The sequence below is a fragment of the Mus caroli genome, chromosome 5 (genome assembly GCF_900094665.2).
Source record: "Mus caroli chromosome 5, CAROLI_EIJ_v1.1, whole genome shotgun sequence".
Taxonomy (NCBI): Eukaryota; Metazoa; Chordata; class Mammalia; order Rodentia; family Muridae; genus Mus; species Mus caroli.
Genome location: NC_034574.1, coordinates 117,774,651 through 117,789,026, shown reverse-complemented (window position 1 = coordinate 117,789,026; position 14,376 = coordinate 117,774,651). Strand labels below are relative to the sequence as shown.

General features: G+C 51.0%; 1 protein-coding gene and 1 pseudogene across 1 annotated transcript in view; one reads left to right on the top strand and one right to left on the bottom strand.

Moving 5' to 3' along the window:
- Positions 1-52: 52 nt before the first annotated feature.
- The window catches only part of Dnah10 (dynein axonemal heavy chain 10), a 111,828-nt gene continuing 97,504 nt past the window's right edge, over positions 53-14,376 (bottom strand). Inside the window, exons 65-79 of the mRNA XM_021162419.2 lie at positions 13,236-13,509; positions 11,597-11,701; positions 11,101-11,255; positions 9,951-10,105; positions 7,032-7,215; positions 5,899-6,099; positions 5,471-5,680; positions 5,246-5,341; positions 4,453-4,624; positions 3,994-4,125; positions 3,634-3,845; positions 3,372-3,539; positions 1,581-1,761; positions 648-793; positions 53-256 (exon numbers count right to left, since the gene is read on the bottom strand). Of these exons, the coding sequence (XP_021018078.1) occupies positions 110-256; positions 648-793; positions 1,581-1,761; positions 3,372-3,539; positions 3,634-3,845; positions 3,994-4,125; positions 4,453-4,624; positions 5,246-5,341; positions 5,471-5,680; positions 5,899-6,099; positions 7,032-7,215; positions 9,951-10,105; positions 11,101-11,255; positions 11,597-11,701; positions 13,236-13,509 (2,538 nt within the window). The 3' untranslated portion in view covers positions 53-109. The remainder of the gene's footprint in view (positions 257-647; positions 794-1,580; positions 1,762-3,371; positions 3,540-3,633; positions 3,846-3,993; positions 4,126-4,452; positions 4,625-5,245; positions 5,342-5,470; positions 5,681-5,898; positions 6,100-7,031; positions 7,216-9,950; positions 10,106-11,100; positions 11,256-11,596; positions 11,702-13,235; positions 13,510-14,376) is intronic.
- LOC110294095 lies at positions 8,010-8,448 on the top strand (annotated as a pseudogene).

Here is a 14,376-nt window from a genome sequence, read left to right as displayed (position 1 = left end):
CAAACACCTTTCATGACCATCCCACCCAGCCCTGAGGGAAGCCCCCCTGAAATACAGTCTCCCACTCTTAGGAAGTACCAGCTCCTCAGGCCTGCCGCACGTGCTGGGCTTAATCCGAGTTCAGGGTGAGGCACACCCCCTGGAGCACCCAGTGTGAGATATGTTTTGCCGTGAAGAGGTCAGCTTCGAACACTAAGCCGATTCCCATGGCATTTCTCCTCATGGAGGTGGTGTAGACAGGGGTCCGGAAAGTGTTCTGCAAGGGAGAGGCTGGTGACAGACCCTCGGGATTGGAGGCTCCTGGCTAGAGGGGGCTTAGCCTGAGCACTCTTTATATGCAGCAGCCTTGGCCTGGCATGTGAGTACCATGGGCACTGGGCAGATCCACAGACGGCTCATCAAAGATGGACCCTGGTCTAAATGAAGGCCCTTTGTAACTCAGTGTGTCCAAAATTGCCTACTTTCCCTGGGTCTCTACCATAGGCTCTGAGCTTGGACTTGACCCCTGTGGATGATGGGTACCCACGTGCATGCATACCGGAGTTTTCCCCTGAACTGGTCCCCATAGCTTAACCCTGCCTCCAGGATTTCCCCAGGTTACCCCGAGAGAAGGGAAGGCCCCGTGGGGCCAGGGAGGAAGCTGTCACCTGTAGCTTCAGGCGGTGCCCTTCAATGGGGATGATCTTAAGGATGGGCAAGTCCACAACCAGCACTTTGGGCTTGCTCTTGACAAGACACCCTCTCTCTATGTCCCAGTCAGCACCTTCCAGGTAGAGCCCAGAGACAAAGCACCCTAGATGGGACAAGAGGATGGATCCGTGCCCTGCTGTGTGGCTGCTACTCTCAGGTATGCCCAGAAGACCACCAAGGGGGCCCCTGCCACCCCAGAACTCAAACCCTGCCCCGCTTCCCAAGTAGAAGGCTAGCTAGACAGACAGGAGAGACAAAAGGCTCCCAGGAAGTGGGTCTGCATGGGTACCTCTTGTCCTGGACTCTAGCTTCAGGACACACAGCTCAGGACAAGCACACAGCATCCTCTGAGCCAAAGGCATGACCAAGAGGAGTATGAGCTCTGGCATGCAGAAACCCCTAAGCCAAGAGCACCAACATTTCCTGGTGGTCTAGTGGTTAGGACTGAGCACTCTCACCAAAGGCAAAACCTATCATCCACCTGCCCTCGGCCAGAATGGCATCTGGATGCTCACCAGTAGGACCTATCTGAGGATCCCTGAGATAGTGTCCTGTCACAATGTCAAAAGGTTGGGTGTGCCTGACAGGATCCAGGCCAGCTAGCCTATGTGCTCTCTGGCTCCTACACTTCTGCCTCTCAGGGATTACAGGGAAGCCATCGGTGATCTCTGAAAAACTCACTTGACCCAGAAACCCACTTGCTGCAGACTAACCCCATGTCTCTGCTAGTCTCCCTCCAGTGAGAAACTCTGCTCTCTGCGATGCCACAGAAAGCATTGTGGGCAACAGCCCTGCTTAAGGAAGGCCTAGTCCACATGGCACTTGGATTTGGGAATGATTCTGGGAGGGAAGCCCCGGGTAGAAAGCAACATACATGACATTTACCATACCTTGCCCCGCACGCTCGTTTACTTCATCGGCATCCTGGAACTTGGTCACTTGTGTAAACAAGGTGGACCGGTCCAGTGGCCAGCCATTCCTCCGGCATGTGGCCTGTACCAGGGCTGTGAGGTAGGACTCAGGGATGTGCAGCCCAGAGAGCCACATCACACTGGGCTCGCTCTCAGTAACCTGTAAAGTAGGCAAGGTGTGGGAGCTTGGGCTGTGACACTAGGTTCAAAGCTGATGAAATACTGATTTCCCAACGGTGACAACTGCTGGTATTAGGTCAGTTCGCTTCCCCCTGGGGAAACAGCTGACCACCAAACTCAAGGTGGACCAACAATTTAGGAAGATACCAAGGTCATTAAAGTATTTGCCACACAAATATGGGGACCTGAATTTGCTCCTCAGAACCCCCACTGAAAACATCAGGTGTGGTGGCATATCCTTGTAACCCCAGTGCTGAGGCAGTAGAGACAGATCTTTGGTGTGCCCTGACCAGCCAGCAAAGTCAGTGAGCCCCGGGTCCTAATGAGAAACAGTCTCAACAGAGTCATGGCTTCATGAGGAATGACACTCAGGGTTCATGTATGACTTCTATACACATGTGCATATACCTGCATGCACTCAGATATACACACCCATAAAAGTACCGGATCAAACCTCCCACTGTTTTCTCAAGTAGAGAATTACAAAGCCCAGAAGCCACCAAAGAAAAGACTGCACACAAACGTAATGCCCTTCTGTTGAAACACACACACACACACACCATCCAAGGGAAGAGTCTGTATTATCACCAAGGGTTACTTTCTCTCATACACTGAGAGCTCTTAAAAACTAGTGAGAAGGGCTGGGGAGATGGCTCAGTGGATAAAACCACACCCAAGCCTGGGGACCTGGGTCTGGATCCCTAGAAACTATGTAAACGTTGTGTGTGCTGGCATCCATCTGTAAACCTAGGGCCCTCTACAGTGAGATGGGAGACAGACAGGAGGATGGCCAAGTAAGGCAGAAGGCAATGACTGATTCTCAAAAATTGTCCTCTGACCTCCATATGTGAACCAAACACACACACACAAACATATACATTTTTTAAAAATCAATGTAAAAAGATGGAGTCTTCTACCAAAAGGAAAACAGACATGAATGACGGTTCACAGAAAATTCAAAATGCCTTTATAAAACACCCTCCACTTCACCGTCATTAAAGAAACACAGGACAAAACCAATTAGATGTTCCATTAGCAAGAAGAGACCCCAAACTCAAAGATCACAAAGATTTGAAGCACAAGTGCGATCCCAGAGTATGAAAGCATCAACTTTGCAGAATACTCACAGACAAGACTTCAGCTCACACCTGTAGTCACAACACTTGGGAGGCTGAGATAGGAGGGTTGTCACCAAGGCCAGCCTGGGCTACAGAGTTAGAGGCTATCTCACAGTTAATAAGTAAATCAAATGCACGTGTGTTCTAGGCAGACACACAGACTGCATTAATGAACAGTGACAACGGTGCTCTTTGTGGCACACAGTTACATAGTCACTACCTGAATGCCCACCCATAGGAGGATGAACAAAGACCCTAAAAAAGAATAAGCTAGAACAAATGCCAAGATATACCTGAAAGAAATCATCATAGGAGCATAGCAAGTCAAGAGTCCCAAAGACATACCAGCACAGACTGGCCCTGTGGCCACCGAGGCTATCCCCCGCACACTCAATACACATTCACAGGCCAACACTGGGAAAACGGGTGCAGGTAGGTGTCCAGAGACAAACCCAGTCACCCCCACACTCACCCACAGTGTGTACTGGCTGAACCGCCGCAGGAAGTAGACCATCCAGTTTCCAAGGGTCTTCAGGGTGTCGGGGGCAAGCTTCCTCCAGATGTGAGGGATGTGCCCAAGGAAGAGAGACCTGGCTACATCATCTAACTCATTGCTCATTCCGACTTCCCCAGCCAAGGCCTGGGGGCAGGATGGAGACTACTCAGCAGGCCTGTGGAGGGCTAGGACCCCCCTTCTCCGTGAGGTAGTGCCAAGCCTGTGGGTGCATGCTCACCCTCTGGAGCTCAGCCAGAGACCTGGTCATGCGAATGACAAGCTTGTTGAAGCGCCCCAGCTCCTGCAGCAGTACCACTGAGGTGGGTGTGATGCTCAAGCCCAGGTGCTTCCGAACCTGGTCCAGGTCAAAGATCTTGGGCATCTTGTTCTCAATGTCTTTGGCAACCTGGCCAATGTAGTCATCACGGCTGACGCCGCTGCTGGACTCCCCTGGAAGGATGGCATTTTAAGGGACTTTGAGGCTGGATGCCGAGAAGATGGGACTTCAGAAGCCTCATCATTCTTGGAAAAGCTACCTCCATCCACCAGGAGCACCCTCTGACCCCAGGCAAGCTAACGAGCTCCCTGGCAGCTATACCTGTCTGTGGCTGCAGCTCCAGCAGATGACCCCACATGTCTCGAGCTGCCTGTGTGTAATAGCCAATCTCGGCATTGGAATGGAGACCGAACACTTCTGGTGTGTTGGCGAGTGGGAGGGCTTCAATGGCTTCTAGAATTACAAAGAGCAGGTTGCGTGTGCTCCTTCAACCTACCAGTCCCCAGTCCCCAGAAACAAATCTATTGATGTGTCTTAAAATAAAGGCCCTACTCCACCTCACCTGTCCCCACATATGTGTCATGCATATGGCACAGTGAGCTTCCCAGGGCCACCTGCCCTTCCAGGTGAAGGAGCAGCTCTGAAGTGAGGCAGAGCCCAAGGGACCGCCTCACTTGACCAGCCTATGAGTCCCATCAGCAGGAGAGGGTGGCTAAGAGCCGAAGCAGATACAAATCTATAATCTTTCAAAGGCCTTCCCTTCGCCCTGGGACAGCTCACCGACAAATTTATCCTTCACGTCACCCACAGGGATTTTATAGTCCACATCCTTGTTCCGGAAGAAGTGGAATGGTTGAAAAGTATCGAAGATGAAGTCTCCCAAGTACTCATCCATATACGTGGTGAGGATGCGCCGGTCGAAGCTGTCGATAGCTCGGCCTCCGTACATGACCTGAGGGAGGACTGGTGAGCGCCATCTGGACCCACAACCCAATGTGAACTTACAGCTCCAGCCCCCACCACCGCCCAGCTCCAATCTGTCCACTCAAAGAACCTTTTGGGCCAAAGAGACAAGCAATGGTTTTGTCTATAGAACCATGCTGTAGTCTGAGACTCCCTGAGAACAGAACCAAAGCATGAAACAGCCCAAAGCCCCCCCCCCACACACACACACACGCCTCCTAAATGGATCAGACATGGACAAGAACAAGACACCAGCTGTCAGTCCTTATACGCTGCAGAACTCCCCAGTCTAGAAACTTTCCTAGGAGTTCTGCAAGAGTCCTTATACCCATGTCCCAAGAAAACCCTAAGGCTCCCTGGATATGCTCAGTGCATTGGCAAGCTGGGAACTGCCCAGAGAGGGCTAGCAGGGGCCCCGGGGCCCTAGTTTCACACAAGTGACCTCCCTGGGAATAGTTTGTCTCAGAAAAACAGGAGGCAAGCACACTTTTCAGTGATCAGGGTGGTAACGGGTCGGCGGGGGCAGGAGCAAGGACTGTCCCAAGAGCTCAGAGGATGGGTATCTCTGTTCCAGACCCCCAGCCATCGTGAGGCACCTAGCCATCATTACCTCTCCAATAAGGTACTTGAGGCTGCCCCAGGGGATGCGAGGGTCACGCTGCTGGAAGGCTTTCGTTAGGTACGTGTTTAGGATTTCCATACAGACCTTAGGGAGGAGGAACGCCTATGGTTAACAGTCATCCACAGCCTGAACCTTGGTGGTGGTGGACTCAGAAGGCAGGTACAGAAGCCAGCCAGCTCGGGGTGCACTGGCTGGACAAGTCGCCATGCTCACCTGGAAGTCAGACTCATTGAAGTCGTAGTACACATTCCAGCCGATCTTGCCAAACTTCCTCCTCTCCTGGACCACAGCATGGAAGAAGGCCAACACGTAGACCAGGGGCTTGAAGGCAGTATGCGGACACTGCTCCAGCATGTCATTGGAAATCTTGAAATAGGTTGCTCTCATGTTCAGTTTGAGCCCGTTAGGTGGCTCTGTGACCACCTGCAGGAGGGCGAAAGACAGACTTGATGCAGGCAACCCTTGACTGCCTCCTGCTCCCAGAGAATGTCTCTAGCTGGGACAGAAGACCTAGACAACAGATACACCCAAGTCCCAAAGCCACTTGGGTACACAAAGCATCCCCCTTCACCCTAGGGCTCTCTGCAGCAGTGACCAGGAGCAGGGCTGTAGCCTATCTGTGTTGATGTTCCAAGGCAGACCTTTAAGGACTTCTGCAGGATTCCAATGGGGAAGCCCTTGGTGGGGTCTGTGGTGAGCCACAGGCGGAAGTCAGGGTGCGGCTTGGTGATCCTCTCCAGGGACTTCTCCAGGTCCTTCAGCCACTTGACCAGGAGGTGGCAGTTCTGCAACATCAGCCACTGTCCACGAGCCACTGCGGTCTCCAACAGCTGCAGAGCCACCTGCAGGAGGACGGTAGTGTAGGATGGTGGTGGGGGGGGGGGAGCGGACTAGTGTTCCCAAGCCAGGCCAACTCCATACTTCAAGGCAGCCAGAGATCTCAGAAATAAGGTGGCCGGAGTTAAGGTAGAAGCCATCCTGAGACAATTTTACTACAACCTGTGACCTCAGGGCCAGTCATGGCTTAGATGATGAGCCTCGTGCCTTCCTGGCCTCCATGCCCTGAGACATGTGACATGCTTTCTCAGACAGTCACACCTGAGCAGGCCTGCCTGCAAGAGTCCTGCCCACCCCTCCAGAAAGCAGAGCTATCCCATAGAATTCAGACCCGCAGGACAAAGGTAGCCCAAGTTCCCATCCTGGGTACGGGGACAGCAGCTTCTCCTTCAGCGCTCTCTTGGTCGCCAGAGGCTTTAACTAAGGCCTGTATGGTGCTCATATGGAAATGGCTTCCTCCAGTTCTGAGGTTGGAAAGAGAGAGAGCTCTGTCTGTGGTGCCCTGTCCTGTGCTCTGGTGGAAGCATTTGCCAGAGCTTCACAGACACGTGAAGAGGTGTATCAAGAGGGGTAGGTTTGCCTGCTGGAAGCAAGACACGTCACAACAAAGTCAGGACTGGCAGTCTGCTCCCTCTGACCCTCAATTTTGCCTAGTGCTGTGCCCTGTCACAACGAGTTGACAGATGGCACAGAATGAGACAGAGGGCCTCTGAAGCGCCTCCATGAAATGCCCATGTTTGGTCTCACTAATGGGTTCCTGAACCACACACCAGGAGCCTAAGACCCCTAACCCACATGGAGCTGTGGTGGCAGAGTGCAGTGGTCACAGGGAGACCACAATCAAGCTATCACCGGTGTCACACTGTTTGATCCAAGCTTTTGCCCCATCCGGGGCACCTCTTTCCTGGACCCAGCTCACATCGAACCCACCAGCTACCTTTTCTTGGCCTTGACCCATTGCAAGAAACTTGAGGCGCGTGCCCCCGAAGCCACTCCGCTCAGCCAGCTTCATGAGGTCACTGGCAGGGTCAGAGCCAGGGCTCAGGATGAACACGATGGGCGAATTGGGGGTGCTCTGCTCGAAAATGGCTTCAAAGCTGATCATTGGGGGCTGCACATACCTGTCAAAAGGAAGAATGTGGAAACGGTCTGTGGGACGGTGCCAGGCTCCCTCCCTCCCCTCCCCCTCCCTCTCAGCATCCTAAAGGAGACTATGACTCACGTAGCTCTTCAGATGTTTGTCCTGACTTTCTGAGAATCCTGGTACACACAGAGATCTGATGATGACCTCCTCAGTGGCAGGGACCTCTCTGGCTCCCTCTAACCTCATGTGATCCTCACAAAATACTGGTCTCAGCAGGTAAGTATTGAGCTGGGCGCTTTGACCTACCCTCCATGTACACAGGTCTTAAGCACTTACCTGGAAATCACACGTCAACAACTCTGTGGGCATGTCCCACACTGCCCCTTTCTTTAGGGCTTTTAATAGATTCAATTATAATTTAGATACAGTTTGTCCCCTAGACATCCACGTGGACCCCAACACGATACCTCATGGTATCAAGAGGAGGTAGGTTTGCCTGCTGGAAGCAAGTCACCAAGTGAACTTCTCACAGGTCTGGGGTCCTTTGCATGCGATCAGGTAAATTATAAAGTAAGGCTCCTCAGGTGAGTGGCCTCTTCTGCATGTAGCTCTGTCACTTCCTGTCAGATCTAGCTGGCCTGTGGATTCTGGCCACCAGAATTGTGAGTCAAATAAACCTCTTATCTTTCTGCATCACCCGGCATTGGGCATTTGATTGGAGGGATACAGAACAGACTAAGACGGCCACTGATGCATAAAGAGGAGATTTCACGTTTAAGTAGATCAGAATTTCTGTGTTGCTCACCACCTACTGCCTAAAGAACCTGCAGTATGGGTATAGGAATAAACAACCAGGAGTCGCTCTTTCCGCCATCTTGGCGCCTGTGGAGGCCTGCTGGGAACAGGACTTCTAACAGCAAGTAAGTCTGGAAGGCTGTGGTGCAAGGTCATTTTTGCTGGCTACAAGTGAGGTCTCCGGAACTAAAGAGAGCACACGGCTTTTCTTAAAATTGAAGGCATTTATGCCCGAGATGAAACGGAGTTCTACTTAGACAAGAGATGTGCCTATGTGTATAAAGCAAAAAACAATACAGTGACTCCTGGTGTCAAACCAAACAAACCCAGAGTGATCTGGGGAAAAGTAACCCGGGCCCACGGAAACAGCAGTATGGTTCGTGCCAAATTCTGAAGCAACCTTCCTGCAAAGGCCATTGGACACAGAATCCGTGTGATGCTGTACCCATCCCGGATTTCAACTAATGGAGGGTAAATAAATAAAAGTAGATTTGTGCTAAATAAAAAAAAAAAATCACCAGGAGTCAGTTTAATACTGGGTCCATTTAGCAGAGTAATCGCAGCAGTAGGTTCCCTTAGCATATGGACAGGTCTGTCTCTCCACAAGTTCTGGCAGGGAGGTGGGCACAGAGCCCTACTCCTACCCCAGGAGTGACTGGCAATGGAAGGAAGAGAATCAGTTCTCTTCCAACGCCATGGGTGTGGTGTGGCCACAGTGGAAGGCCACAAGGCCAAGATGATACAGGAGGCACAAATGGAACTCAGAGGGTCTTTTTAAAAAATGACAACACAAAGACGTGCGGGTGTGGGAAGTGGGAAGAGAGGTGCACATGGTCAAATGCTACAGTGTACCTAATTATTGAAGAACTAATTAAAAAATAAGAAAAGATAACTTTCCACAAGTAATGATCTATTTGAAAGGGATTTACATCTAGAGTCTTTTGTATTTTTTTTTTTTTCAAATCTGATTTTGAGTTTCTTCCAAGGAGATAGGAGACCAGGTTGCTCAGGGACCCCATTGCCCAGGGACAGGACCGTAAGTCTTCAGTTGTCACTGTGGCCCTCCTAGCCCCTGTTCCTCATCTCCCCAACAGCTTGCTGACTATGGAGATGTGAGTTTAGGATGTTCGTTCTGTTTGTCTCAGAGCGAGAGCCACGCCATCCCATGTGGCAGCCACCAGGTGCTCTGAGTTTTCGAGCCCTTGGCCTCTTGCTACTCTCTCCTGAGATGTGTTGTGAGCACAAATTCACCTCAAGCTTTGGAAAACTGAACACCAGGCTGTAACATAGCTTATAGCATTTTTTTATGCTACTTACAAGAAATGGCAGTGTTTCTAATACCCTTTAAAGTAAATATGCTACTTAGAATTAAGGGGCCAGGAAGATGGCCCAGCTGGCAAAGTGTTTGCCTCATGCACGTGAGGACCCGAGTTCAATACCCAACACCCACATAAGAAGCTGGGTGTGCACATTTGGAATCCCAGTGCTGAGGAGACAGAGACAGCCTGGGCTAATCCTTGGTCCTAATATGAGACCTTGTCTTAAGGCACAAAGTGGGCCGGGCAGTGGTGGTGCAGGCCTTTAATCCCAGCACTTGGGAGGTAGAGGCAGGCGGATTTCTGAGTTCGAGACCAGCCTGGTCTACAGAATGAGTTCCAGGACAGCCAGGCTACACAGAGAAACCCTGCCTCAAGCCAAACAAAACAAACAAACAAAAAAGAAACAAAGTGGATGGCTCCTGAAGAATGACACCCCAGGACATACATACAACATGTGCCCACACACATGTACCTGTGCTCTCACACATGCACAAATTAATAATTTAAAATATTAGAAAACTTTTAAGTTTCCCTTTCTGCCAGAGTGTGGCCCTCCATGTTTGTTTGGGGTATTGCATCTTTACACAGGAGGTCAGACCAGGTCCCTTAGATCAGGCTAGCCCTGATTCTGTGAGTTCTAGAGAAAAGCAGCACTCACTTTTCTCCCATGGTGAGGGTCACATAGTCAGTCACAGCCCGGTACACCCGGTCTACTCGGAAACAGCGTAAAATCAGCAGTTTCTGGAAAGCAGTGATGTTATCATCGTAGCCCAGGGGGAACGGGAACTGCTCTAGTGAATCCTGGTCGTACCACTGCGAGAAGCAAAGAGGACTGACTGTGGCCTCAGCTCAGAAATGACACCTGCATGGGAAGGTGCCCTGTGCCACTGAAGAGAGAGGAAGATCTGAACTTTTGATCTCAGAGTTGAAACCAAAACCCGTGTGCTGAAAAAACCAGAAGAGCTAAGTAGCAATCAGTGGAGTTCAGAGGACACGGCATCCAGGAGGTGCCCAGTAAGTAGTTCTTGGAAGGATGGATGGACAGGGGGATGTGTGATGGAGAGATGGCTGGACAGATGAACAGTTGGATGGATGGTTGTATAGATGGATGGATGGATGGATGGATGGATAGATGGATGAACAGATGGGTGGATGGATGGATGGATGGATAGATAGATAGACAGATAGATTGATGAGTGGATGGATAGTTGTATAAATGGATTAAGTAGATGAACAAATAGATGGACAGGTAAATGTGTGATGGAGAGATGGATAAATAGGTAGACAAATGAACAGTTGTATGGATGGATGTATAAATGCATATATGGATGGATGGATAGAGGGATAGGTAGACAGAAAAACAGTTGGATTGGTGATGGACAGATGAATTAAAGGACGGATTGATGGACAGACTAATATCTAGATGATGAGTGAATGAACTGATGGATCATAGACAAATGGATGAGTGGACGGATAGATGGATGGGTGGACGGATGGATGGATGAGTGGATGGATGAATGGATGATAGATAGATGGACAGATCAACAGATGAATGAGCAGATGGTTGGGGGCAGCAGAGAGATTAGGGATGGTGGAGAGATGAATGGATAGTTGGCATGTGGGTGGGCCAAGGGCTGGCTGGTTCTCTCACACAGTTACCGGGGATTGGATGAAGGAAAAGTGTATCCAGGGACTCAAGGGCATGGGCCACGTGGCATGTGGAAGCATTTTCCTGGCAAGGGGAGGCTGTGGGCTCAGTGTGCAGATGGGGATAGCAGCTGTGCTGGGGAGAACACACACACACTTACCTCCTGCCACATGGGGAGATGATGTTCAATATCAAGAGGAAGGTTCCCAAAGATGTCGGAAAACTTTTGTGACAGGAGAATGATGTCTTCCCAGCCCTGGTCCGACAGCCAGGTGCATGGTTTCTTCCACTTGCTCTTCTCCAGAGAAATGTTCCCTGACCACAAGGAGAAGATGGTGCCAGCCTGGCCACGGGTTCTCCATGCCCAGCGCACAGACCATGCACACAGAGCACTTCCATGCCTCATGCTCTGGGGAGAGGTCCCTTCACCAAGGAATGAGGAGGCATGGGCTTGTGTCACCAGTAAGCCCAGCTTGACAGCTCAGCCAGGCCTCCAGTCTCAACACAGTTCTCTGCAAAGGTTTCTGAGGTGGGCATTATTAGATAACCTGTAGTTCTTGGAAGGGGATTTTGCTACTGGTAACATTTATGGTGAATGGACATGCATGTCTCCGGTGCCCAGCTAGGACGAGGATGAAAGCCAGAAAGCCCATTACCTTTTAGGAAGAAGTCTAACTCGTCCTGGGGGACCCTCCCCTCTGCCTGCTCTATCTTGATGGTCATGTTGAAGGAGAAGAGGAGCTTATGCCTCTCAAACAGCCCTGTAGAGAGACGGAGACAGAGACCGTGCTTCGGAACCAAGGCCCTCGCACACTGCCCACTCAAGTCCAAGGAAAATGAAGCCAAAGCCCACATCGCTAAGCGGCTGCACTTGAGGGTTTTTTGCACCTGATGGCCATGGCTGCCCAGGTGCCAAAGGGCAGCCTGTAGTGACGGACCCCTGTGTGCGCCTGGCGCAGTGACATCAACAGGAACCACATGTTTCGTAAGTGGGGGGGGGGTGCACTCAGGGCAGGAGCTACCCTCTCCCCACAGCACCAGAACCGAATTGCTGGGGTAGAGATGTGGAGTTTCCAGAGCACAGAAGTGACTGCCATGCCATTGTTTCAAAAACCATGTAACCCATGTAAAGCAGCTCCAGCTGCAATGGTTCCTGGCCGGGGAGTCCCATCCAGGGGGGCGGGGTGGGGGCTGACAGTGCAGACAAAGCCAGAGCGGGTACCGGCCAGATGGTGATCACATTCCATGGCGTTAGAATGGTCCAGAATAAAAAATGTTCTTAACAAACAGTGCATTTGGAGAGTAGAATATAGTGTGGCCATTTGGAAACCAGTTGGGTAGTCCCTCCAGAAGTTAGGGCCCTGGCATGTGGCCCAGAAACGCTACTCTAGGGAACGTATGGATCCAATATCAAAAGCAAAAGCAAGTGTTCAGGTCAGGAAGGAGTTCCGTGGAAGACCACTCGCCTAGCATGCACGAGGCTCAGAGTTCCAGCTCCGGGACAGACACACATAGGTGTGCATGCATGCACACATGCACATATGCATGTACACAGAGACAGACAGAGAGAGAGTGTGAGCGGTGGCAAATATTGATAGCAGCACTGCAGTAGCCAAACAGCCAAAAAGCAGACAGCACCCAAATGTCCTCCATCTGAGAGATAAACAGAGCATGAAGCACTATCTATAGTCAGTCCTGAACCAGCCAAATCCTGACACTACAGCGCAAGCCTCTGTGTTCAGAAGCACTAAATGAAGAGGCTATGAGGCGCACAGATTCTGGGACTTCCTTGACAGGAAGTGCCCAGAACAGGTGGATCCTCAATCAGGAAGCTCTGCAGAGGCTGCCAGGGTGGGGAAGGGAGGAGAGGTCCGGAAACTGCTGATGGACCAGACTCAGCCCAAAGGGGATGTCTTAGATTTAGGGGCTCTGGGAACTCTACTGAGACAGGCCGTCAGGTATCTTGGGAGGTGGGATTTGGGGCCAGTGAATCTCATCTCACTAAAGATGTGGTTTAAAAGTTGGTGCCTCCAAACCCCCCCCCCCTTTTTTTTTTTTTTTTTGTTTGTTTGTTTTTCGAGACAGGGTTTCTCTGTATAGCCCTAGCTGTCCTAGAACTCACTTTGTAGACCAGGCTGGTCTTGAACTCAGAAATCCGCCTGCCTCTGCCTCCCGAGTGCTGGGATTAAAGGCGTGCACCACCACGCCCGGCCCAAACCCCCTTCTTAACGTAAGCAGCCGCCGGCACAAGGCCAGCTAAGTTTCTGTGTTCCGAGTTCGACTTCCTCCCCTCACCGGTGCAGCCATAGTTGTAGATGTTGAAGGTCAAGGTGTCCATGATGTTTTTCAGCCGCTTCAGAAGGATGGAGTCAGGTAGTGACTTCTTCAGCGACAGCCCGAAGACCTCAAGGAAGGCGATGAGGGAGTACTGGTACATGGAGTTGACAAGTGCCATCTCCGACAGCACGAAGAACAGAATGGCACCCCGTCTCGCGGCTGGCCGGTAGCCATCCCGCAGCCTGTCAATGTCCAGGGCTGTCTTCTCCGCCAGCTTCAGCTTCTCTGAAACCTGCAGAAGGGCCTCAGTTACCATGGAAACAGGGAGGCAGATGACAGCCTAGATGGCCTGGGGTGGCAGAGGCTGGACTGTGGGGTATAAAGTGAACCATGACGTGCTCCTCCCTGGAGTCACCAGACCCTGCAGAGACCTTGAACTTGAGGGGACATTAGGCCATGTCTTTTCATGCAAACACTGGGAGAAGATAGAGTCAACCCAACATAGGCCCAGCGCAGATGGAAAGCTACAAAATCTATATGATTTTTTTGTTTGTTTTGTTTATCGAGACAGGGTTTCTCTGTGTAGCCCTGGTTGACCTGGAACTCACTCTGTAGACCAGGCTGGTCTTGAACTCAGAAATCCACCTGCCTCTGCCTCCCAAGTGCTGGGATCAAAGGCGTGCGCCACCACCGCCCGGCTATATGATATTTTTGGGTCCTGGATCCAGCCTTACCCGAAGCCACATCAGTATGTCTCCACCTTTTGAACTAACTTCCCTTTTTATTTAAAGCAAGCATGGCTGGGCTTTTTCATGATTCTCAGTTTGAAGGTTGCCAGCTGCACAGGAGTGCACAGTCCCATCTAGGTGGCCCTTCCTTCTTCTTCTTTTTTTTTTTTAAGATTTCTTTTACTTGTTGTGGATAGCTCTGAGGCTATTTGTAATTTGATGCTAATTCTGTTCTCCTGGGAAGGGTTGTGAACAAGGAATGAGTCAGCACTCAGGTGATTGCCTGTAAACCTTATTCACACCTTAATTTTTAAAATAAAAATAAAGGCTAGAGCCGGTGATTGGGCAGAGGACTGGAAGGTGGAGCTGAAAGGTGGGAGAGAAAGAAGATGCTAGAAGGAAAGGGGAGCAGAAGCACACGGCCTGGGGAA